At 37.6% G+C, this 27,856-nt stretch overlaps 1 protein-coding gene across 3 annotated transcripts in view; it reads right to left on the bottom strand.

The window, feature by feature from the left end:
• LOC143079091 (deoxynucleoside triphosphate triphosphohydrolase SAMHD1-like) overlaps positions 1–27,856 on the bottom strand; it is a 77,575-nt gene that overhangs the window by 5,028 nt on the left and 44,691 nt on the right. For all 3 annotated transcript variants that reach the window (XM_076254260.1, XM_076254262.1, XM_076254261.1), the window contains exons 4-9: positions 26,691–26,974; positions 26,106–26,188; positions 23,499–23,633; positions 21,009–21,047; positions 19,389–19,562; positions 2,188–2,279 (exon numbers count right to left, since the gene is read on the bottom strand). In XM_076254260.1, coding sequence (XP_076110375.1) covers positions 2,188–2,279; positions 19,389–19,562; positions 21,009–21,047; positions 23,499–23,633; positions 26,106–26,188; positions 26,691–26,974 — 807 coding nt within the window. The remainder of the gene's footprint in view (positions 1–2,187; positions 2,280–19,388; positions 19,563–21,008; positions 21,048–23,498; positions 23,634–26,105; positions 26,189–26,690; positions 26,975–27,856) is intronic.

Here is a 27,856-nt window from a genome sequence, read left to right as displayed (position 1 = left end):
TTAGCTTCTTCAGTATTGTTGTCTCTAAAAGAGTCCTTAAACACGTTTCCCGTTTTCATTCCATATATAATGGGTGTGGTATACATATTTACGATAATGTCAAAATTCAAATAAAAACTTTCAAGGGTAAAACAATCAGTTTTAAAAATATATTGACTACTAATAATTGATTATTTAAAGATTATTACATGGCATTTTCCATATTTGCCCTGGTATCAACTTTAGACTCTCATATCAAGCCAGAGGGCTTGATATGGGTCGTGGGCTGACATCAAGGACCATATGAAAAATGACATGTAATAATCTATTTATCATATATTTTTAAGCAAGAGAAAAAAAGAAAGCATATACCAAGTTATGTTTGATTTCTCAAAAAACATTCCAAAAAAAAAAACATTTAACGTACAAAATTTTAAAAAATGTATCACAGTGAGTAAACAAAGTTTTGTGAAAAGTTTAACACATAATTAACAATAAATATATTACTTCTCAGAATTGTAAATATTAAAAGACTTATAAAGTGGTACATTTCCAATTTATGCTGTGGAAGAATACACCATGGTTTGGAAATATGTTCCCACTTTAACTTTCGATGTAATACAACAATCACTTTTCCATTGTGGCGTCATATGTTTTCTGAATTCTTTATGACGTCAAAATTTTACGGGAACTTTTGTGATTTCCACTGTTGATTTTTACAGATTCTTAACTTTCTAAATTTCTTTTCATTGTTTTCTCATTTTTCATTTTTTGTATGATTTTACATGTCTCTTCATTTGATCTGTGAAAAACCTCTCCTGATCGTCTAGCTGCTTCGGATGACAACTTGTTTACAAATAGTTTTTAATTGACAGGTTACCGGAAGTAAAAATCAGGGGATCGATATGGATTTCGAGGGCTGATTTCGCTATTGGCCCCAAGGGCTGATAACCAACCTTGACTTCCGGCTATTATTGGCCATGCACAAAACGTACATATCAGTACAAAATATGTGATTATTTATTTTTATACCAACCAATTTGGTTTCTATAAGACGCATTTGGTTTAGTGGAATATTCACTGCGGACCCACATTTTGTAAAGATAGACTAGTTTTTGCCCAAAATAACACGATATTAAAGGCTGTTCAAGTAATTTTTTCCTTAATAATTTAATTGTTTACTCAACACAGGTTATTTATTGTAAAGTTAAAGCCATGTTTTTGACAGTTACCGAACACTTTCAATACATATGTTTCAGATATGTTCCATTTAGCGTTTTGGTTGTTTAGCTTTTTTTTTACAAGAGTCAAATTGCTTGTATTCCTGTAGCGTACAATTATGTTAAATGCAGAGAAAAAAAAGATTGGCACATCAAAGTATCTTTTGTCTTTTGATTTTTTGTTTGCCTTTTTCAGTTTTTTCTTTTATTTTTAGAAGTAAGAATTTCACGTCAGAACAACAAAGTGATATGTAACTGCTGTAAATTCCTATAGAGTAGAAGTATCATATTGTAGGTCAAAAGTTAAATCTTCTAGCATAATTGAAATATTATGAACGTATATTATGTGTTGTCTAGAATCAAGAATGTGTCCATAGCACACGTATGCCCCACTCGCATTATCATTTTCTATGTTTAGTGGACCGTGAAATTGGGGTAAATACTCTAATTTGGCATTCAAATTAGAAAGATCAAAGCATAGGAAACATGTATAGTAATTTTCAAGTTGATTGGACTTCAACTTCATCAAAAACTACTTTGACCAAAAACTTAAACCTGACATTTGCACTATCATTTTCTATGTTCAGTGAACCTGAAATTGGGGTCAAAACTCTAATTTGGTAATAAAATTAGAAAGATCATATCATAAGGCATATATGTACTTAGTTTCAAGTTGATTTGACTTCGACTTCATCAAAAACTACCTTGACCAAAAACTTGAACCTGAATCGAGACAGACGGACGGACGGACGAACGAACGGACGGACGCACAGACCAGAAAACATAATGCCCCTCTACTATCGTAGGTGGTGCATAAAACAAATATACAATATATATATAGTCTTACATAGGTTGGTAATGACCTTGAATAACCACTTAACTTATTTTGGAAAGCTATCAGATATTTAATTTCATAGCATGAATATGTTAAACTTGGAAAAGCGAGTATTTGTATAAGCCGAAAGTGGTGTTTTTTTTTTTCACTTACATTAATTCTACTGCCTTTGTAACTTTATGGTAGTATGCTCTTCTGAACAGTCCAATTCTGGTATGAAACAGTTCATACAAGTTATGCTCTTCCTGAAGTGATATAGAATGTTTCAACCAAACATACACGAAGTATACTTAATATTGTGTTTTGTTACTAAAACCGCTGGAGCTAAAAGAATACAATCATTCATTAAATATCAGTAGTTTTTCCTCATAATTCGATTATTATAGCAGTTTTTTAGACGTTGAAATGCCGGAAATATATATCGTTTTGAACTATGAAAAGCATCAATGAACTAACCAAAGGTTAAGGAAATATCACAATATCGTTTCATTTTGTTCGACTATCCAATCAAATAAACTCATTTTTCGTGTCACGTTTTGCTATCACACTACGTGCAATGATACGTACAAACAATAATCACCATAGTAGTAGGGAGTGATCAGTTTTAGGTGCATGAAAAAAGGTAGGCACGCTGGCACGGATAAATATGGTCATGCCCCTCCCACCGAAAAAAGGTAGGCACGCTGGCACGGATAAATATGGTCATGCCCCTCCCACCGAAAAAAGGTAGGCACGCTGGCACGGATAAATATGGTCATGACCCTCCCTCCCTATCAATCAACAGAAGTCATAACGATCTGTGAAAACCTATACTTCCACACGACGACGACGAAGTCATTGTCGATCTGAATCCAAATTTGATCAATCTATTCTTTTTCACGATGACGTAGTCGATCTGAATCCAAATTTGATTATATGACCAGGCAAATGTTGTTCGAGGAGGTAACACTATCTTTTCAGCCTCACCCGATGAACTTATTTGGATACAACGTGTGAATGTGGTCACTATGAAATGAGAATATAAATTGATAGTTTTTCTTCACCACTTCATCATTCGTCAATTGCCCGAGATGGAGAACGCACGTTGTAACATAGAGTTAAATAATAACAGATTTGTACAGGCCAAAGAATGGAAAGACCAAATCAGAATTGATGTACGAGAATGGGAGCTGAAAGACGAAAAGTTAATCCCAACGAGAAAGGGAATTTCTCTCTCTTTAAACAGATGGAAACTGTTGACAGACAGTTTTGATAAATTGGACCAAGCCCTAGCGGAACAGAAAGACCACTCATCACACCTTGGGGGAAACGTGTACTCATCCGTACAAGCCAGAGCTAATTGTGTAAACATAAGACAATATTGGTTACCTCCAAATGCAACAGAGGTAGTGCCTACCAGAAAAGGGATCACGCTTAGACCTGGAGAATACGCTAAACTGAAAGACGTGTCTAGTGTGATTGGTGACTTTGTGCCAGAGTTGAACTCTATTGTTCCTTGTTCGTATAGCTCAGACCATCAAAATCAACTTGGATTTCTACGATGTTCCGAGTGTAATCCAGACAACGTTTTGGATTGGTGAGATTGACAATAGCTATAAACTTTAGGTTAAATCCAATCATCAAATTCAACTACGATGTGTAATATCGACCATGTTATGGAATGGAACGGTAACATTGATAATGTACAAGAACTTTATGTGAAATATTGACTTGTTAATATGAAGTTGTAATTATTTCATGTGTAATAGTGCAAAACTATGTAATTAAATTTGTAAATTTTGAATTCTGTCTTGCCTTTTCTATTACTAGTATTGTTCAGTGTAGCACAGGGAAATCAGTAACATGAAAATTCAAGAAGTATTTTTCCGTTCGCTTTGTTTAAAAATACGGTATACTTTGCTCATTTGAATAGCGTGGAAAAGTACTTTTTGAAATTTCATTCGTTTTATCGGACACCTTCTTATTTCTCGTTGCTTGATATAAACGAGATAACAAAAAGAGTACAATTTGATATATGTTTGTGATGGAAATACTAACCATTTCAAAACAATGTTCATATTAGACGAAGTAATGTAAACATTTGATCACCAACATGTGGTAACTATAAACACACTACCGGTAATGAAGGTATCGAGTAATGACTCATACTGAACAAATATAGCAAACAGTAACATGATCATCTGATACGTTCAACCAATGAAATCTTATTTATCCTTTACACAATCATATAGGAAAGTTCCACACTGTAAGGAACTGGTACTTAGAAAAATGGTTTTTCAATGTGATGTATGTTTAAAAACCTTTGGTCGACAATCTGAACTAAACAGACACAAGAAATCTATTCACAGTAATGGTGAACGATTTACCTGTAGTAAATGTGACAATACGTTCAACAGAAAAGACGTATATTCCGATCATTGTCGCAAGTGTAAAATCCTTTGTAGATATTGCGATCTAGAATTTGATCGTCAAAGAGAGTTAAACCAGCACGTAAATTTGCATCACACTGATAACAAATTTATGTGCATCAAATGTGGGAAGAAATATACCAGGAAATGCAGATTATACAAACACCGTCAGCAATGTAACCAAACAGTAAGTCAATTTCTCTTATGATAGAAACAAAAAAGATACGGATAGATGTTACGAACACAACACTAAACAATAAGTTGGGTTTCAGAGTTGTTCTACCTTCTTTATCAATGGTATGTTCATATATTTCCACGTGAATTTCACAGAAAAGTATGCACCAAGTAAATTACTACAACACGCAGAAAGATTTACAAATTTTAATAGAAGGTTGTCCCAGTAACCGCTTAGTCAAAACTGTACAATTTGACAACACTACTTTTTAATAGTTCTTGGTCGTAGACGACTAATATCTGGTTGCCTCCATATTCGATTGTTCAGTTTTTGTTTTAACATGGTCACTTTCTGTTTTAGCTTGCGATTCTCTGCCTCAATTCTCTCTTTTTCTGGATAAAGCCTTTCTATTGACTGCAAAGAGAAAACAAAAAACTGTGTCTTAACATAAAATTCCATCAAAGTTTAGGGCAAGATTTTTTATTTTAAACTGTGACTTTGAGATAAAGAACAGCAATACAAGCACTGATCCTTTGCTTTGGATATTGTGTTGTGCGTGTAGAGATTGTGTATCATAAATTTATACGCCTTAGCCCTTCTTTTGATTATAAAGTTAGTTTTTGAGTCAAGTAGGTTATTGTTCTTCCTGGGTGTATTTCATTTTTATTTATTTGTAATATTCTCATAACTAACGATATCAATAAATTATCCTAAAAATGTACGAATGGATCCAATTCTCAACATTTAGTATATCAATAATCAATTCAAAATAGTTTGTACATAAAAGCTTACGAATGCTAAAGTAAATTTATCTTACCACAGCTAGATCCAGGAACGATTCCATGCTTCCAAAAGATGGTCCCGGCGAAAATAATCTCTTGCGAGCTTTTGACTCCCAGGCTATAGTCTGAAATGGAATGTAAACATATACATACATGTATATAAATGTATGATAAATAATGCTCGAATCAACATTTTTAAAACAAAACCTGTTCATTGAAGCTAGATATAATTCATGACGTGAATAAGTTCAAAATTCGTCAATAAAAAACAATTGAATATACGTTTCGCTATCTACATCATTGTCTTTTGTACGTTTAGCTCCCATTCTTGCGTGTTTTGTTTTTCTTTTAAATCATGACAGTTTATTAATCATGGAAGTACCAAAAGGAAACAAAATTAACTCAGTAAAGTAAAATTTTCGCTTACCGCTGATTTTTCTACAACTGGAGTCTCTATAGTTTTTGGACTCCCCCGACTCCATAAAACCCTTCTAGTGGGTTGGTCAAAAACCTAGTATCAGAAAAAAAAAGAAAAAGAGAAGATATTAGTTTTACATGTTTTACATTGGTTAGGTTTTGTATAAATTCAGGTTTGTTTAAAGCTTTATATCCGCATGCATATGCAACATATTTCAATGAAATAAATTAGCAAAAATAAACCGAGATTTTATTCCAATGTTAACAATAAGCTTCTCTACTCGTATAACTTTCATTTCACAGTTTGGTAAATATATACGGAAATATGTTATTGCATATTTTTGATAGCATTTCGATATAAAAAAAAATTCAAAGAATACGTAAAGAGAATTTTTTATAATAATTTTATATTGAAAAACATATGGTTTTGATGATAAAGATTCTTATACATATATCTTAAAGAATAAAGAAAAAAAAATCTATATTTCCGGTTACATTTGAATCATATTAAAAGACAGAAATTCAAATCTATAAATTTGTTAAACGGTTTGCAAGTATCGAAAAATATCTTTTATTTCGCAGTTCGTGCATATTTTTGATAGCATTTCGATATAAAAAAAAAATTCAAAGAATACGTAAAGAGAATTTTTTATAATAATTTTATATTGAAAAACATATGGTTTTGATGATAAAGATTCTTATACATATATCTTAAAGAATAAAGAAAAAAAAATCTATATTTCCGGTTACATTTGAATCATATTAAAAGACAGAAATTCAAATCTATAAATTTGTTAAACGGTTTGCAAGTATCGAAAAATATCTTTTATTTCGCAGTTCGGTAAATATATATATATATATATATACGGTAAAATATTGTTAACAGAACTATATAGATTATAAATTTTGTACAAGGATATCTTCTGAAGTATTTTTGAATAAACGGAAATATGTATAATGACTTAGTATACAAGTAAATCAATGTCAATGATTTAAATAAAGACATTAAAGACAAGGTTTTAAATTAAATGTACAAATGAATCAAATACAATGCTTGAAATAAACTTACCAGATCTTCTGCACTGACGGGTGTATCCGTGATATAAGACATGTTAGAAAATAGAAAATAGAACAAAGTCCGATTGAATGAATAAACTTTAAGGCACAACTTCGATGTTTTACAAAGAACTGTGAGTGAATACAATATACGCACTGTTTTTATACAGTTTGATAGCGTGGATTTCACACTCCATATTTTGGGTAGATTGAACCTTTTTAGGAGATTTCAAGGATCGGTTCCTCAAAAGATATTAATCTATTCCGATGGAAACGATATGCTCTACATATTCTCATTTCATTGTCATAATTGGTGAACGAAATCACTGGTCATCACTCTGACACGAAATCCAGATGTTCGTTTATTGATACATGTAGAAACGCACTTCATCTAGATTAATTAGACTTAATTAATATCACTGATTAGCACGTAATTTCTATTCACTATTTATCATCGATAAACTGTGTAAAATACATACCAAATAAATAAATTGAGATAAATCCTCGAAATAATACGTCCAGTAGTATTTGCTGAAATTTTAGATGTCCGAAGTTCCTTTTAAATATACACGATGTCAAAATTATTTATTATGAATTAATCTGAATAACTAAAATGAAATTAAAATAAAATTATCAAATATCTCACACGATGAAAAGTAGACGAAATACAGAAATCATATATATGAATCAGCAAAGAAAACATTTATATATTTTGTTGATTATCATCAAATTGTCTCCGGAAAAATATAATCTATGGCAAAAAGAAATTAAAACTTTTTCAGATGAAAATCTTTTCATTTGAGGAACACAGCACGAAACCCCTATAGAATGAAGTATACATGTATGTATGTGGCCGCTAAAATATAATGTTTATTTAATTTAAGCCGTATTCTAAGTATCCATACTTCCAAAATTTGCATAATATATGAAGTACTCTTATTATTTCTATGTATGAAATACGTAATTCCACACATCTAGAATTTCATCCTTTTCTGTTTATGAACGATATAGGGTGTTCCGTATTTTATGTTCGTGGGTGACAATACCGGGGCTTTCTCAAAGTTTATTCTATAACAGACAAATAATACTAGATATCTTTCTGCTTTAAATATAACAAGATAGACGTATTGAAATAGTACTTTTAATAACTGTTTGGTTGTAGTAAATAAAATGTCTTGAGATGAACAACATGAAACGACATCAACTCAAATGCACCGGACAGACAAGATACAGATTCCCTGGTGGGTTCTATTCCACCCCAAAGACAATTTTCGAAAAACTAGAGGAACACGGTATCAACGTTCCCTTAGAAGATCGTTTATGTAAGTGGTTTATCGTCTATGATTTCGAAGCCATGCTCATTCCCATCAAAGAATCCAATTCCGAGAAATTGACGTGGACCCAGCGTCATGAACCTATATCCGTCTCGCTTTGTAGTAATGTCGAAGGTTACACAGAACCTCATTGTATCGTTGACCCTGACGTCGAAACCCTCGTCGGCAAGATGGTACATTATATGAACAAAATCGCCGACAAAACAATGGAAATGGCTCAGCAAAAATTTTCTGATGTTTTCGATCAGATAGGAAAAGACATTGCCAATCCGCTGCAAGCCCTTTTCGATGACTACGACGACGATGAGTATAAACTCGGTGTTTCTCTTGACGATGGAGAACTCCAAGATGTCAACGAGAAAGAAAAAAACATCTATCAGAAACTCAAAGACGAACTAGATGACTATTGCCGTGAGACCATAGTTCTCGGATTTAACTCGGCGAAATACGACATGAACTTAATCAAGTCTTATCTTTCCAAATCACTCAACATGCATACAACCGGAAAAAAGTTTACGGTCAAAAGAAACAATAGCTATGCCTGTTTAGCCAACGGTACTTTCAAGATTTTGGACATAACCTCCTACCTCGCCCCCGTTAGTTATGCAGGATTTTTGAAAGCATATGAGGTACCGGAATCTAAGGGATTTTTTCCTTACGAGTGGTTGAACGATGTCGACAAGCTTAATCATACGGAACTACCACCACACAAAGCGTTTTACAGTTCGTTGAAAGCATCAAACATAAGCCAAGAAGAGTACCAGTCCTGTCAACGCGTCTGGAGAGACCAGGGTATGTCAACATTTAAAGACTACTTGTGTTATTACAATAACTTGGATGTAGGTCCGTTTGTTAAAGCTGTTACACGTTTACAAAAGTTTTATTTCGACCGAAACATCGATCTGTTTAAAAATAGCATCAGCGTGCCAGGAATTTCACGACGTATGCTCTTTGACACGGGGCATCGGGCGGGAGCCTCTTTTTCACTCTTCGACGAGAACAACAGCGACCTGTACTTCACAATCAAAAACAATTTAACAGGTGGACCATCCATCATCTTCAACAGACATCACGAAGTCGGTCAGACGTACATCCGGAATGATCTCACCAAACCTTGTCAGAAAATTGTTGGTTTCGATGCTAACGCGTTATATCTATGGTCGATAAATCAAGAGATGCCAACGGGTCCTTTCACCCGTCGACGTCTGGAGGATGGTTTCAAACCACAGAAACGGGACAAGTACACCATGATGTACGACTGGATGGAATTTTTGAATCACACCCAGGGACTCCACATCCAACATAAACTAAACATCGGTAAAGAGAAGAAAATTGGACCCTACCCCGTCGATGGATACGACTCTGAGACCAATACCGTATACCAATTTCACGGTTGTTATTGGCACGGACACAGTTGTTGGTTGACAAAAAACGTCAAGGACAAGAAATGGTACGAGAAACGACAGATCAAGTACGACAAAACCGTCAAGACCACCGTCTCAATCTGGGCTCAAGGGTATACAGTCATCGAAATGTGGGAGTGTCAATTCAGAAACAACCTAAGACGAGACGCTAAGCTAAAATCTTTCTGCGATGCAAGAAAGCCACCAACACCACAACGTTCCCTCACCGAAAACGAAATCTTGGAAGCCGTAATATCAAATTGCCTTTACGGGATGGTGGAGTGTGACATCAGGGTACCCGATAAGTGGTCGTCCTGTTTTCAACATCCGACCATGACGCCATATCAGTATTTCGAAGAGATGTCGCCTTTGTTCTGCACCACCGACGTTCCTTTCGACCTCATCGGAGATCACATGCAAGATCACGTCCCTCGTTTCGAGTTGTCGGTGAAACCTCGTCGTCTGTTGGTAGGAGGGATGCGTGCTCGTCAGATGTTGATCGCCACCCCACTCCTGAAATGGTACCTGGAACACGGTATGCTCGTGACGAAGATCTACCAAGTCGTGGAATTTAAACCGCAGCGATGTTTTAGAGATTTCGTTAACGTCGTCAGCGACAATTGACGACTAGGAGACGCCAATCCCGACAAAGCCGTCATCGCCGATACATCTAAACTTGAAGGCAACAGCGCGTACGGCGGCACCATTATGGACCAGGAAAAGTTTCAGTCCGTGTCGTACGTCCAAGGGGAAGGCCTAGTCATGCTAGAAACCAATAAACCTCAATTTAAAAAGTTGACGACCCTTCTGGAAAAAGACGAATATTTCGAGGTCGAAAAATCCAAAGATGAACTGAAAATAAACCTTCCCATCCAGATCGGATTCTTCATCTTGCAATACGCAAAATTAAGGATGTTGCAATTCTACTATGATTTCTTGGACGTCTACGTCGACAGAGCCGACTTCGCGTACTGCGAGATGGACACCGATTCCGCCTACATGGCCTTGTCCGGGCCAGACCTGACTTCCGTCGTCAGACCAGAGATGCGAGAGGCGTACAAACACGCACTGACAGCATGTTGTCAAGACGATGTCGACCCTGAGTGGTTTCCGCGTATCTGTTGTAGCAAACATGCCAAATACGATAAGAGAACCCCGGGACTTTTTAAAGTTGAATTTATTGGTGATGTCATCATAGGACTCTGCAGCAAGACTTATATCGTTCAGAAGAACAGGCTTGTCAATACTACAAGCACAACGATGACTGCATCCAAGTTGTTGAGACGTGCCAAGAAGCTCCGGGCGAAGCGCTTGATTCATCGTCCACGTCTCCTCAGAGAAGTGAAATTTAGCTCGAAAGGCGTGACCAAGAGACGGGTCAAAGCTCCCATGACCACCTTTCGACACGTGCTCAACACACAGCGGGTGGGAAATGGGACGCTCAAAGGATTCCGAGCTAGGAACAACGGCATATCCACCTATCAACAAACTAGAAATGGGTTTTCTTATTTCTATTGTAAGAGGAGAGTGTTACAAGACGGGGTGTCTACCGTTCCCCTAGATTTAGAACTATGTCCAGTACCGATGAAAATCGACGAGTCCGAAACACCGATGGAAGTCGACGAAACTAACATGGAGGTCGACCTAGACGATAACGAACGTTATCTGATTCATCTTTTGAAAAATAACTTTGAAAGTGACTCTGAATGACATTTGACTTGTTTTTTACTTTTTGTGTTGGTTCCCATACATTTCCTATAGGAAAAATGGAGTCTCGAAATAGGTCCATAGTTCGATTTTAAACGACGCAAATTCTATGGTGATGCCATTTAAAGGAATCAAAAACTGATGAGTTAATGAAATGAAAACGTTCGAAAACGCAATGGAAATAACATAGGACAGTGATTATTTTTCAATGTAGTTTTATTTTTCCACATCCATTTTTCAAAATGAATGAATTTTAACGTATCGAAATTGAAAAGGTATGACATTTGATGTGTAAACCTATGTCTTGTTTTTTACTTTTTGTGTTGGTTCCCATACATTTCCTATAGGAAAAATGGAGTCTCGAAATAGGTTCATAGTTCGATTTTAAACGACGCAAACTCTATGATGATGCCATTTAAAGGAATCAAAAACTGATGAGTTAATGAAATGAAAACGTTCGAAAACTCAATGGAAATAACATAGGACAGTGATTGTTTTTCAATGTAGTTTTATTTTTCCACATCCATTTTTCAAAATGAATGAATTTTAACGTATCGAAATTGAAAAGGTATGACATTTGATGTGTAAACCTATGTCTTGTTTTTTACTTTTTGTGTTGGTTCCCATACATTTCCTATAGGAAAAATGGAGTCTCGAAATAGGTTCATAGTTCGATTTTAAACGACGCAAATTCTATGATGATGCCATTTAAAGGAATCAAAAACTGATGAGTTAATGAAATGAAAACGTTCGAAAACTCAATGGAAATAACATAGGACAGTGATTGTTTTTCAATGTAGTTTTATTTTTCCACATCCATTTTTCAAAATGAATGAATTTTAACGTGTCGAAATTGAAAAGGTATCACATTTGATGTGTAATGTATTGTTTTTATAAATGTATTCTTGGAATATCTTTAAAAATGATATCGAATTGTAATTGACTAATGTTTTTGTGTCTGTAAATGATGTGTACATTTGAATAAATATATGTCATGCTGAAACATGTGACGTCTTATTAAAGGAAGGACTTGGGTGCATGAAACTTCGAAAGGTGTTTTTCAACGTCACAAAATACCTTAACCTCGGCAAGTAGAAAAATACCTCTTGATGTTCCATGATAAACAACGTACACGATCGTTTAATCTACATGATTTTTATTGAACACTTGACACAGACATCAACTTGATACAGACATAGATACAAAAGAAAACGTGTTCAAAGTACAATCCATGTTTTATTGTTCTTGGAATCCACGTGGTGATTGACCGGTGTTCCGGGAGGTCCTAGTTTCGGTGTCTTCTTCTTGGTTCCTCCCCCTTTCTGCGACTTTTTCTGGTCGGTTAAGAGTGTTTGGTATCGGTCGTAAGGTATCATGATCATTTTTTCCATCTTTCTACGACGTCGAGAAGACGAACGACAGCTTCTGTTCCCTTTTGCAGAGCTTGAATTCTTTCTTTTCTCGTCGACGACTTTCTGCCCAAGATGTTGATGATCTTTTTGAATCGCTTCAGTCGAAGTTTCTCCGACGGTGTTAGTACGATCGTGCCTTTGATGATGTTGTGGGCGACCTCACACAAGGCTTTCAGTTGAGATTTGTCGATTGTCTTTAACAACGCCTTTCGCTGGTCTTTCTTGGCGATCCGCAACAGGTGTAGAAAATGGTGATGGGTGTCCAGCAGTCGACTCATGCCTGATGAGTGTGGTGTGTTCGTTCCTCTTATAATTTCTGTGGAACGTAGACCGTCGTATCTTCTCCGGGGAACACATGGGTCCTCAAACGATAGATATCGTCGGAATTTGGCGCCAAGTCGACGATTAAGTAGGCGTAGGGGGTCGATGTGGCGTCCTCGAAGCTCTGCATCAGTATCTTCCAACGTCCAGGATAGAGCTGTCGCCCCAAGGTCATGATCTGGGAGACGTCTCTCACGTTTTTCATCAGAACCAAGTACGTCGTGTTGAGGGCGATGGTTCTCGACCTGGATCCTTGTACGTATAGGTTTTGGGTCAGAAACAAGACGCTCAATCGTCTGTGATGGCATCCCTGTGTGAAAAGAAGTTCCATGTCGACGTCGCGCACTACTTGAAGCATCAGATCATCTAGAACGACTAACCGATGACGTCTATCGGCGGAGAATTCCCGGACCGTGTCCATCGTAGGTAAGCCCTCGTGATAGACGATGTTGGGAATCGTCTTTTCCATCTCTTCGAATAGCGGCTGGTGGATGCCGAAGCAATACAAGATGGCTTCCGGTGGTTCGTCGGCGTACATCTCTTTTACATGTGTCAATAGTCTGTACACGAATCGCGTCTTCCCGCTGTTGGTCATCCCCGTGATGCACATGCTGGTACAAGGTAAAAACGGAAACACCATGGTTATTGTCATTCTCTATCGGTCTACTCTTATGACTTTGACGATTTGAGCGTGGGACTGGGTAAGGCATATCCGATGGCACTACTCAACAGCGTGATCCACAGTTCGCTCTTGCCGTTTTGCATCGACAGGTTGGCGATCGAGGTGATGATGATGACGTAGACGACGATCATCCGGCAAAAGTAGACGATTTCCGATTTGGGTAAATGACTGCCCATCACTTGCCATCGTTCGCTACCGTTCGTACTGCTTTCGCGCTCCATCCTCGACGGGTTGTACCAATTCTTCCTCTTATGAACTTTTTCACTTTGCGATCGTTGTCTCGCAGATCTACGGTGCTAAAGTCGTTGAGGATCTCTTGAAAAGATCGCGAGCCGTGTCTCTCCCGGACGAAATGAATGCAGTAGGCTCCACAGGTATTGCTGTCTTCCGGTTGGACGGCATCCGGTGTATACAAATAGGTCGGTCCCAGGACTTCTTCGAAGCGACGATGGTAGTCACCCGGACGGTTTCCCAGCGAGTCGAAAAATTCGGGAGGTCCTTGAAGAGGAAAACGAAACACGGTCCAGTGAGTCCCAGGTCTGGAACACGGATCGGTGTTGACGACGTACGTCTGTGGTCTCTGTGGTCGCACTAATTCGTCGGCACAGATGGCTCGGACGTGTTGGTCTCTCAGCGCTCTTTCCACCTCTCGGTTGTTCATTGTAGCAAGACGCGTCGAGATTGATCCACGTGCATCACTTTGGGAAACTTGCCGTACATCAGGACGGTCACGCTCTCCGGCAGGGGCGTCCCGAATTTGATTACCAGTCGACAGTCTCCTCTCCGCTTGGCGTTGAAATCGACTCGATCGTCGACGTTGAGGACGAAGAGGGCAAACCCACCGGCGTAATCCAAGAGGGAGACGTCTACGTCGTCCCTGAAGGTAGCGAGTGTCCTGTAGGCGTCCACGTAGTTTCTACCGGCGAAATTGGGTTGTAGCGGTTGACTGGGGTACGATTGTCCGTCGACGTACAATCCCAAAAAGTTGCAGTCGAACCCCTGGAAATTGAACGGCGATCTCTTATAACTTCCACTGAAGGCTTCGCTGCTGACGAGGGCCACGATCAATTGGCTGGGAACGTCTCCCTGGAACAAATTGTTCTCGATGAATCCGTACTCTCCCTTGGATACGGAAGCCGTCTTGAAGTGACTGGTTACGAACGGATACATGGCCGTGGCGTCTCCCAACAATTTGCTGTGGGCCATCAACACTCCGGCGTTTGGTGTCTGTAGACACACTTTGAAGGCGGCATCCAGGATCTGCACTCGGTAAGCCGCGTCGTCGTCGCTGGACATCAGGCGAAAGGCGTTCTTACTGGGCCACAGCTTCAGGGTCAACGGGATGCCGTTCAACAACAGGCGATGTTGACGAAACACGTCCAAATGTAAAGGTCCTTCCATCTCCAGGATCCTGCCTTCTCGGGTGTATAAAGAGCGACGGTACAATCCCTGGTTCGCTCCGCCTTGGACGTTGGCGTCGTCGAGATGTCCGGCCGTGTCTCTCTTAAAGAGCTGCGAATCTAATAGTACTTTATCGCTGGCTCCGGTCTCCAGTAAGGTGTCGATGTAGGCCTTGAACGTATAAATGGATCCCATTTGCACGACGGGCGTCTGTTGAAGACTGCATTCCACCTCAGAAAAGAGGGCTTGAAGCGACAGGTTGACTAATGCCACGTTGGTGTCTTTGGCGACCGAGGTACCGTCGGTCTTCAGGAGACGCAGTTTGACTTTCAGTGAACTTCGCTTCAGATCCATGTAGGCGGCCGATTGCGACGGAATCGAGAAGTCCAAGGGAGCGTCCGCACTGATTTGATTCGTCGGTCTAAATTCTATCCATTCTCTTCTCTGTATCCCCGTGTTGGCGGGTGGAGGGGAAAACAGGGACAGTTCGTCTTCGTGATTTTCTTCCAGGTGGTTCATGATTCATCCAGTTGATTGAACGTTCGCCTGCGCTTTCGCCCTCTTATAACTTTCGGAGGGGCCAGTTCCGATTTGGCCATCTCGAGGGTCTGCGCCAACGGCGTCACCAGTTGTACCTTGGGCGTCGACTCTGAGCGCCAACGGGCGCCGCTGCCCACGAGGTATCGTCCCTTGTGGTCGGGTCGGACCCTTCCTGCCGATAGGTCTGAGAAATGCTGCTCCCACTTTTTGTGATCGGGAACGTACGGTATCCAGCGTTGTGACTTGTGGTCGTACACTTCTATCGATCCCATCTCCGTCTGCGGAGGTGAAGCGTGCAGTACAAAAGGTCGGTTTTAAATCGACATGCCCGTAACTGGTCGTCTCTTATAAAGATTCGCACCTGATTCAAGTCTGTTTGACGTAATCTGACGTAATAAGGTTTGGTATACTCCAAAGTTCCTTCCTCGAGCGGTTCGGTGGATCGCAAGAGCGGCAAGAAACTGTTCCGTGCGTAGGATTCCTCTACCACGTCGGCACAGACGTAGAGTCGATGGGTTTGGCGTTCCGGTTGAGACGGTAGGGCGAGTTCCGTCAGAGCGCATTCCCACGTACCTTCCAGCAGGAATCTCTTGGGAAGATCTACCACGAAGTCTCCCGCGTGGTTGTCGACGTGGGTCGAGAGCGAATCGCCGCTGAACAGGTGCAAGTAGAAATCTTCCATCATGTCATCACCACCTCTCCGTGAGTTGACTCTTATGAATATCATTGTTCTCCCGAGCGGATAGACAGAACGATGGCTCGATTGAGATACTGGGGTCGCAACAGACGAGGAATCATCTCGTGATAGGTCATCAGAGCGTTCTTTTTCCTCTGTAAAGACATTCTAGAATCGACCAGTTGGCGCATGATCAGCGAACGCTCTCTCAAACGACGAACGTCTTGCGGGAGGATGCGGATGGATCCTAGGACGATGAATTGGACGACTTCGGACACGGCCTCCATCTGTTCTCTCGTCATGTATCGTACCAACAGTTTTCTCGTCGATTTATTGGCCTCTCCCAATTCCCTCAAAAAATGAATTCGTCCGTATACGAGGGACTGGTCCATGGTTGCACACTATTCGTGTTCACCACTCTTATAGTCTTTCAAGGACGACAAGGGGATCCAACTGTTGAATTTCACTGGCCATCCCATCCATTTGACGAGCGCGTCGTGGCGTCTTCGGCGAATGACTTTTTCGATTCGGTACATCGTTTGCTCGGTGACTCTCACTCTGTTTAGTTCCGATTGGTAAAACGTGCCCTGCACGCCGTCACCGAGCGTGTCCTTCAACGTGAAATACGATATGCCATCTTTCGTGCCTCGGTCGTCCACCACGAAATACTCCATCGTCCAACGTTCGTCGTACTCTCGATCGAACGGCTGCCTAACGTGCGAGATGCGGACGGTGTCTCCTTTTCGGAACTTGTAACCTCGTGTCGCTGGTTTCACGTAGTGTTGCGTCGAGTACTGGAGTTTCCACAGTCGGGTTTCGTCCTTTTTAGTCACCGCACGGGGAGCCATTTTGATGGAACGGTGGTAGGCGGCATTATAGCTCTGGGTGATCTCGTCGAGAACGTCGATCCAGCGATGCGTTTGATGACGGGATAGGTACCGGTAGAGTCTGGACTTTAGCGTCTTGATGCATCTTTCGGCGTAAGAACTTTTCTGTTCGTTCTGGGTGTAAAAAAAGTCAACCTTCTCGGCTTTTAACAATCGTTGAACGTCTCTGTTTCGGAACTCGACACCTTTATCGGTTCTTAGCTTGGTAGGTTTCCTGCCACGACGAAATAGGGTCTGTAAGGCGGTCACCATTTCCTTGCCTTGTGTCGAGCGTAAGGGATGCGTGTTGGCAAAGCGAGAAAAGACGTCGATGGTCACGACAAAATAAGCGTATCCGTCGTTTTCTTTGCTGAACGATTTCATTACGGCAGTATCGGCGTCCCATTGGTAGTCGATAAAAGGAGCGATCACTTTGCGTCGACGAAAGGAACGATTGATTTGACGATGCAAACCGAAGGTCTCTTGTCCCTCTAACCATTTCTTGATTTTTGCTCTTCCCAATACATATTTTCCTTCCTTGCGTACCGCTTTGTATAGTTTCTCCACTCCACCATACGATCCCGGATGACTAGGGTCGTAATAGACTTTTTTCAAGTAGTCTTCATACGTCATGATCGTATCATATTGGTGACGGTTTTGTTCTTATAACAATCCAAATAAGCCCGAATCATCTCGTACTTCCACGGTTGGTGTGCCAGGTAAGGATCGGAGAGGTAAGACTCGATGTGTTCCGGTGTCTGACATGTCTTGGCCAATGCCACGTAAATGTCGCTGGGTTTCTCTGCAAAGAGTACGAATATGTACGACTTGTCCATCTTTCTTTTGACGATCGTCGAGGACTCTTATAGGTATAGTTCCATCTCCAAGAGGACGGGATATACCTCCTGAACATCGCGCTGAGATTTCAGACCCGTGATCATTATCTTACCGGAGAGATGGCAGGTGAAATGCATGCCGTGACGACGAAACATGACGGCGGGAAAAATTTCCGGTTCGAAACTGAATTCGCTCGGTAGTCGATAGGGATCGACACGTCCGCTTAATTGATGAGAGGCTGAAGCCGTTAGTATTTGAACCTGTGTGAGTCGTACGTCGTTACCCATCTGTTGTAGTAGTCTGGCGTAACGTCGGAGACGACGTCGACCGTCTTGTATGGACAGACATTTCCCGTTACAGTTGATGATTCCATTAGAAAATAGCAAACAGTTTCCTCCAATCTTTCGGTGTTGCCAAATGAGGGCCGAAAATGTACGGGGATCGTAACGGACGTTGGGTAAACTGTAGGCCAAATCTCGTAGATTGAACGAACACCCCAAATTCGCCTGTACGACAACGTTGGTCAATTGCATTGCAGTAACTCTACTAATTCCTCACAGTCGTTGAATAGGAGAGCGTCGACGAAGTTATGGAAAGCTTTCGGTCCTCTTCTGATTATTGTCCTCAACAATTGTCGTACTTTATTCTTCTCTGTATTCTAATATACGATGTCTTCCCACAATTCGTCTGTAAGAATACCAGATTGTCTGAGGTGATCAGCTACAGTTTCGACGGGAGTTTCGGCAACTAATCTGACGAAATTCTTGGTCAGCTTCTTTTTATCGCGTGCGTCCATGTAGAAAGTTTGTTTTGAAGTGAAGGTTTTGTGAACATTCCTAATTAAATATGTGATTGATTGATATTTGTGTGTAGGGCGGTACTGTTTTTCTCATTGGACGAAATATCTTGCAAACCTACATTCATGATTGGTTGGAGGGGTTTTCTATTGCGAGTTTTAGGAAGAATGTCTATCACACGTTGTATCCAAATAAGTTTATGTGTAATCGAAACGAAAGGTCATGACTTCTGTTGATTGACAGGGAGGGAGGGGCATGACCATATTTATCCGTGCCAGCGTGCCTACCTTTTTTCATAGACAGTGTAATCGAAACGAAAGGTTATGACTTCTGTTGATTGACAGGGAGGGAGGGGCATGACCATATTTGTCCGTGCCAGCGTGCCTACCTTTTTTCATGCACCTAAAACTGATCACTCCCTACTACTCACCATGCAAGAAATGGAGAACATGTTACAACCATGAAAAAATTGATGCAAGAATGCTAGATTGTAACTTTTACTTCCTATTTCAGCTTTAAATAAGACAATTGATGATTTACCTTATCTCGAACAGCAATAGTAGTTTCTTCGGATTTATCACTGGAGAACATCACTCTACATTGACTGATGTAACGAAGATGGTCAAAGTTACTTTTCATTCCGAGTCCATGACAATCTCTAGCGAAATAGTCCATTTTATCAACATCTATCTCATTCCGTTTGTTTGCTACAATCTACAAATATTGTCAAACACTTATGATACAATTTGTAATACATGATCATTAACATTATCAATACTGAAATGAAATATCTATCATGATTAACCAATCGGTAAAAAAAGGAATGGCCACATGCAACTTTCTTTGATGAATGAGAACAACATGGAAAGTTGATAAATGCTTTACCTATTCCCTTAAATTTCAACATCGAATTATGGAACGCCACAGCTGTCTTATGGGGAACTCTGATATTACACATACCGAATCGTTACTAATGCTGTCGGAATGATTTTTTCCGATGTTATCTACAGCTGAGTTGTCAATGTCTTGGCACTGACATGATTTAAACCATTATTTGAAGAAAGAAAAAAACATTTCATACTTATCTAAGAAAACATGCAGTTCCACATCCCAAAACGTCGACTTTAAACTGATTTGGCTATTATATTTTGTACTTTTTTTTAGAGTGTATGGCCTGAACAACGATATAAAAGGTATATCAACTACTTTATTTTTGTTAATAGAAGTAAATGATAAAAGGAGAAAAGTGTATATAACTTTTCAGTTCTGTCTTAACATAATTAAAGTGTTGTATTTTAAGTCTCATATACTAGGTAAGGAAATAAATAAAAAAATATAATTTCTCTAATATATCGTGTTTTGTATTTATTCACACTCGTCAGTATAGTGTCTTGCACTGATGAAACACTTCGATGTTCTCTATAAAACTTTAAATAAGAAGCCAGTCCGTTTAATCCCCAATGTTATAAGTGTGTTGTCCAATGATAAATATTTAAATTTATTTGAGATGAAGAAGTTTGTTCATATTTAACATGTAAACACTTTTTCTTAACAAAGGAGCATCTCAAAGTTTTTGTACACAGGTTGGAATTCTTTTTATCGTTTTAGATAACTTAGTATAAATGCAATACCTACGCTTCCTTTTTTTCGCTATTCAATATGTAAAGTTTTTGCAATTGTATTCTCCAATTACTAAATTTTAAATGAACATGTTTAAATCATTATCGTCTTCTTGATAAGATTCAATTGAAAACTCCCTTACATCCATGTCTTATCGATGAAGCTTTGATTTTTAATCTTAGTTTGAAACGATGAAACATGACCAAGACGAGGTTCTGACTTTTGCTCATTGTTGGAGACCATACGGTGACCTATAAAATTAAAGGATGTTGGTTTCTAGTAGAGAGTTGTCCCATTGGCATTTAAAACAGATCTAAAAAAAAAAATTATACGTTTGATTAATGAAAAATCCATTTTTTTTCAGATATTTATTTAATTTCTTTTTCGTCATTTTGATTTGTGTTAGGAGAATCCTTAATGAAGTGTATTTTTATGACGTTAACAGAATTTAGTTGGATATTTTATGCTTTCCCAGAGGTGTAAAAAAAACACAAATTTCAGTGTTGATTATCCTTAAACAAAATACATTTACAACTTTACCTCATACATGTAGTTCTTTGCTTTATTTTCTTTTTTATTCTGGAAATTTGTAGAAATAATTATTTATCCAAAGAAAGAATCAGACAAATACTAAGTCTTAAATGGAAAAGTCAAATATTTAGATATAAGTACAAATTTTTTAACGTTTGGAGGACGTATTTTTCAACTGTCGACATTCCAATGAAAACGAATTGTGCACCTGTTTTTGCCGCTTTGTTCCTTTATTATAATGAGGCTGACTTCATGCATAAACTTCTTAGGAAAAAAGAAAAGAAGTAAGCAATATCCGTTAACTTTACTTTCATTTATATAAAGGAATATCTATGACTAAATAATTCAAATTTTTGGACTATGTTGAACTCATATATCCCATTTAACTAGAGACAAAGGATACAACAGATAGAGTTAAGTCTGCCTCATATATTGACTATCATCACGAAATTGACAATAAGGGTCGGTTGAAAATAAAATTTTACGACAAAAGAGATGATTTCAGCTTCCCGACTGTGGACTTTCTATTTCTTTGAAGCTACATTCCAGTAGCGCCTGCACACGAAGTATATATCTTCCAATCGATACGATGTTCCCGGGCTTGTATTTCCGTTCATGATTTCTTTGATAGAGGGCACTTGCTCACAAGGAATCTATTAAACAAAGAGGTCCAAATGGTGATTTTGCAATCCCCCCTTCGTTAATTTTATGGACGCAATCACGAGTTGGTTGACCATTTTCGATTATCCGTTTCACATATGATATCGGTTAATATATGTTTATTATGTCGTAACTACAATTCCCTAACCTTTTTATGAATGTTACCTACCGAATAAAAATATTTACCGGGAGTGTAATAACATGAACAACACGTCTGGTAACACATGTGGAGCAGGATCTGCTTACCTTTCCGGAGCACCTGAGATTATCCCCAGATTTTAAAGGGTTTTGGTGTTGCTTAGTCTTTAGTTTCCTATGTTATGTCTTGTGTACTATTATTTGTCTGTTTGTCTTTTTTTCAGCCATGTCGTTGTCAGTTTATTTTCGATCTATGAGATTGACTGTCCCTCTGGTATCTTTCGCCCCTATTTTATAAGTTCAAGTTGTCATAAGAGTCTGGATGCTAATAACGGACGGAGAAAATCACACCAGAAATGTTATCTTAATTTTTATCTTTTCTTTTGACACAGATGGACAACCTCAGACTAAAATCTATGACAAACGAGAGAACTTCAACTTCCTTATTATCAATTTCCCATTTCTAAGCATAAAAATGTGTTTCCCTCCGTTTTAGTTTGTAACCCGGATTCGTTTTTAATGCATCGACTTATGACTTTTGATCAGTGGTATATACTACTTTTGCCTTTATTTATACCCTCTGTCCTATCATTTGGTATTTACATACTTTATGCTTGTGCTTGTTCACACTACGCTGACTTCGCAAACAGATGTATGAATTTCGAACAGCGGTATACTACTGTTGCTTTTATGTATGACTCGTACGCAGAAACTACTTCAGGAGAGTTAAGAGAAGGACAGATTAGAAATAACGATTTGTACATTTCATTGGCATTCCGAATAAGTTGATGTTTGTGATGTGTTTGTGTCTAAACTAACACGTCTTAGATTGTGGTTTACTATTTACATCGTTTAGTTTATTCTTTCAAACCGGTTGGTCTAAGTAGTTTCTTCTGTAATCACTAGCCAGTCAACACTGAGGTTGTGAGTTTTAACCCCGCTCGAGCGGGTGCATTTGACTCCAATCTTGATTGACTAGTATTTTCAGTTTTCCTATCGACGGTTCTGTTATTTTTTCCGGGCACTTCGGTTTCCTCCACCAATATAAACTGACCATCACGATATAGCAATAATGCTGTTCTTAAAAATGGCGTTAGAATACAAAAAATCTAAATCAAATGATTTCATGGGTGGTGTTCGTTGTTTATCTGCAGTTTAAATCTTGTAATGTACAATCATATTTCTCTGTGCTGAGTGTTCTAGTATTTGTTTGTTCTGTATCCCTGTCACAGATTGTTATTATTCTAGCGTATCTTTTACATTTTCATATACGAGGGAGGTATACCTCGCCATTAAACCAGGTTCAACTTGTTGTTGCTAAAATGTGCTGTACCAAGTCAGGGATATGGTAGTTGTTATCAAATAGTTCGTTTTTATGTAACTTTGGTTTGCTTTTGTTGTGGTTCTGAGTGTCTGTTGTTACGTTGTAACGTTGTTTTTCTCTTATAATTGTTGTGTTTCTCTCGGTTTTAGTTTGTAACCCGGGTTTGGTTTTGCTTATTCAAACTGTGACATTTAAACATACTTGCTTCTCGGTGTGAAACGAGGCCCTGTTTCGAATGCGGTGATTTTACCTATAAGGGTTTACTTTTAAAATTGTGATGTTGATAAGAGTTGTCTATTTATAATGTTAGTGGATCCTACCATGGTTTTAAACACATAACAGTAGTTTTACAAAATTTATATTTAGTTTGAAATAACCTTCGTTCCGTCGATAAGGTCTTTGATGAATTCCTTTTTCTCTTTCCAATCTGTAAATCTTTTTTCAAATGCTTCTGCAAGCTCCTTATTTTCGTCAATCATATAGTCTATCATCATTCTTGAAACATCCTCATGCTAAGATAAATCATAACTGTTGGTTAAAATACGATTGTCTCATTAGATCTTTATTGTCAGAACCCTACAACGTTATTAGATTAATACAAACGTTTAAAAGTAAAGATATCATATAACTGAATCTTAAGCGAGTTTGTACTTCCATAGATATACGTTATTCTAGTTTGTCAGCTTATTTCGATCTATGAGTTTGAATGTCCGTCTGGTATCTTTCGTCTCTCTTTTACGATGCTCAAACAAATTATCGAATTATGGTATGACTTTATTATGTAATCAACTTCACATGATTTAGAATAATTTTGCCAACTATAAGAGCTTTCTGTCTAATGGTTTCAGACAGCTCATATCAAAATGATGGTTCACATAACGGCAAACACTAGCATTAAGTATTTAATTTGTCAAACGGTTCCACAGGAGTTGCTGTATGAAGGTTGATGTTGTAACAATAGACATACACATGATCAAAGTCCAATTTCTCTTTTTAAAAAAAAAACTCTTATTAATGGTACTATATATCGAGTACATGTGCTATATTATGACAAACACGAGTTTTCTATTAGTCTGGTTAAGAGGATTCATGTTCAAACAATGTCATAGTTACAAAACTCCCCCAGAAAAAGGCCAAAGTCCAATAAATCACAAGTTGTTTTAATCAAATTAACGATATAGTCCAGCCAAAACAATATAAATATAAACAATCTTGTATAGTAATTGTGTGTAACACAGTGTCTCAGTATTGATGTGTTTCGAGCGGACAAAATGAATGAGGGATGAGCTGGCGGACTGACGAACATACTTTTTACAAGGATACAAAACGAATAAAAAAAAATTGTAAAGAAACTTAAAAATACTATATATGCGTCTATTGCTTCAAATTGGTATTTTACTCAAAAACCGGAAATTAATGGATTTTTTTTAACCAAATCTTTTTAAAATCCGCGAATGAACTGAAACTTATCAATGGGAATTTCAAGTGCCTAATGCTTATATATAGGACAAGAACAAGATTTTCACAGAAGGACATCATCTCGAGGCATGTGCACATTCAAATAGTTTTAGGAAGAGGCTGGAACAAACAACATCCGAACCTAAATGTTCCAGCAAACTTAAAAAAAAACTTCAGATCCGAATGGTTTTAATCTATCATCTACAAAACTTGACAAGAATGAGTCGTTTTTTTAGATTTAATATTAAAACTGTTATGTTCTCTCATACCCAGTTATGTCAGAGATGATATAGACGTATAGAGGTATATTCCTGTAACAGTTCTGAAAATTTTCTTTTGATGTTACCACCTTGTATAAAAATATTTAGCACAATCTAGGAACACCCGCAATAATATAATGGGTTGAAATAAACCGAGAAATTGTCGATTGCAGATTCAACGCGGAATTCATTGTGAAAGGTTTGAACATCATCCTTAAGTGAAATGTTTTCTTTTTCGATAGTAAATACTTCAAACAAATTAAAGAATATGTTAAGGGATAAAGAGGATTTGTATCCCTGCACTAATAACGTTCATCAAGCGTCTCAGTGATCGTCATTGTGCAGGACGACTTAGAAATAATGTTTGTTTTGTAAGTACTTAATTACAATTATCTAATGACAGCAGTGCTGATTGTCAATTATACGAATTTAATTTGCAGAATAATTCGTGCAACATCGCATTATAGTTTTCCAACCACTCGCGCAACATTGGAACGGAAGTGACGATGCCCCTAATCGCAAAAATGATGTTCATTAAAAAAGTTTTTGACGGAAATGCATCGAACTTAAAAGTTGTTTATACAGACAAAATCCGTTGAGCGAAACTTTAGACATTTGTGGGGGAGGAAAGTTTTTTTCGCGCTCATTAATTTACAACAATTTACAATACCAACAAAAGAAGTAAAAAGAAAGTTGATAAAAGTATTTGACACTTAGCTAAATGCTTAACAGTTACATGAACAATGACGTTACGTCATAATACTAATGTGTTCCCCACAATGATGTTCATAGTCTTGAAAATTACGAAGATGAATGAAGGCGCTAGACAATGCTGCTTTTGAACAACTTTTTTTAGTATTTAGTTTTTAATATAAAGTTTTGTGCACCGCTTGAAATGATAGTAAAACTGTAATCTAAAAATATTTGTTTCCATACAGTGTTAGTTTATGTCAGTCAGTACGGCATTGTTGCCATTCTTAACACGGCATTTATTTAACATTGAAACTAATACGTTTTAACTTGTCAATCAAAATTTATAAAAATTCCGAACAGTTTTGCATCTGTGTGAATTACATAGGCCTGTTTACATGTATTATTTGAAATGGTGAGCATGTAAGTATTAATCATATATTCATGTGCAACAGTATCAATAGATCAATTACTAGTATCTTATAACTGTGTGTAGCAAATATTCAATATTGCAAACTATACTTTTCACTTTGCACGTTAATGTATGAAATAACCATTAAAATTGTAAACACAAACCTTCCACTCCTCCATACTCGGGTCCTTCTCCTTCATTGCTTTCATAAATAATCGATCAAACAAGTGAGAATATGGTCCGTGTCCTTAAAAAGGTAAAAACAATCTTAAAAAGGTAAAAAAAAAGGCTATTAGAAAAAAATGGGCTTTTGAGAGAGACGATCAAATTGACATTTAATATATGAACAGCTGTTATTGACACTACTGCTATTAACAATGGTTTTGCCTTAAAGTCTTGGTGTTTATTTCAAATAAATTTTAATCTAATAACGAATGATACAAGCATTATAACAGATGCAGTCGAATCACCAAGTCTAATGGTTATAAAAGTTTAAGCACGATCGTACTTATATTTGGTGTTTTGAACACAAATTAATTTTCCAAGTACTGGGTAAATTTGTGTGTCTGGTTTAATAGTAGACATTGGATTCTAGATTTTTGTCTCTTATAAATAACGTTAAACCAGGGTGTAAACCCAAACCTCCTGACTGCTTTTGATTTATATATTTAAGGCATGATACATGTACTGCTGATCGTTCGACTTATAATTGTGACTTAAATGGGTATTTGTCTTACTGTTTTGCATACCTATATCATGGCATAATCCTGCTATCTCTATACACAATTTGTCATCGTCGGTCATTTCCGCTTTTTTCAGTTTCTCAACATACATTTTCTTTTCGTTATCTTCCCCTAATTTCTCTATGTCGTCATCTTCCCCTAATTTCTCTATGTCGTCATCTTCCCTTAATTTCTCTATGTCGTCATCTTCCCCTAACTTCTCTATGTCGTCATTTTCCCCTAACTTCTCTATAATTTGGTCAAGCCGTTTCTGCAACTGACATGCCAATCTGCCGGCCAAGAAACATGTTCTGAATATATATGTTAAAATAATTAGTTTGTGTTTTGCATTCAAATTTGTTGAGTTCTACCTATAATTAAGCACTGCATATTACTACAGATTGGATTGATTTTTCTAATTTCAAATTTTAAATACCAAAAACTGCGTTATATTTTAGACTGAAGAATTTTCTAATGCAAAATCAACAGTGATAAGATATAGCAAGAAGTATATGTGTTTATTTCATGAAAAAGGTAAAAACCCTTAAAACTTTCAAATATTTTGTTATCAAACTTTGAGATAATAAAGGAAGTTAAAACATCAAAAACAAAATAAATGTATCCTTATGTCGATTGATATCATGTACATGTAGGAAGGAATAAATCTAAACAAGGAATTTGAAAGTTGTATGTCATCAAATCACAAAATAGATTTGTTATTTGAAACAAACACTTTTAACATGTATTTAGATGGACAAATAAAGGTTTATTGCTGTTTTTAAATTAAATTGTAGATACATATACAATACAGGGCATCTTGAAGCAATATGAGAAACAGCTTTACTCAAATGAATATCATTTGAGTAATTATATCACCACTTAATTTAAATCATCAGTCTCAACGGATATCATCTAATGATGTTTTATGCCTAATTATTCAATATACATTACCAAAATTGAACATAAGACGCTAAATTCCTTAGACATGTTTTGATTGATTTACGTATCTGATGCTGGATCTTTTTTTTATTATAATTGTTTTTGGCCTGTTACTGGTAGTTCTCTTAAATCGTAATTTTTTGTTTATTAGATCTGTTGACACAATGTGTACTGCATTTTTGTTATTCAATGTTTAATTACTTTGTGTTATATCACTGCTAACTTTTTTTTTATTTGTCACCTTTACTGAAATT

The sequence above is a fragment of the Mytilus galloprovincialis genome, chromosome 6 (assembly GCF_965363235.1).
Source record: "Mytilus galloprovincialis chromosome 6, xbMytGall1.hap1.1, whole genome shotgun sequence".
In the NCBI taxonomy this organism is placed as follows: Eukaryota; Metazoa; Mollusca; class Bivalvia; order Mytilida; family Mytilidae; genus Mytilus; species Mytilus galloprovincialis.
This window is presented reverse-complemented; position numbering and strand designations above follow the sequence as displayed.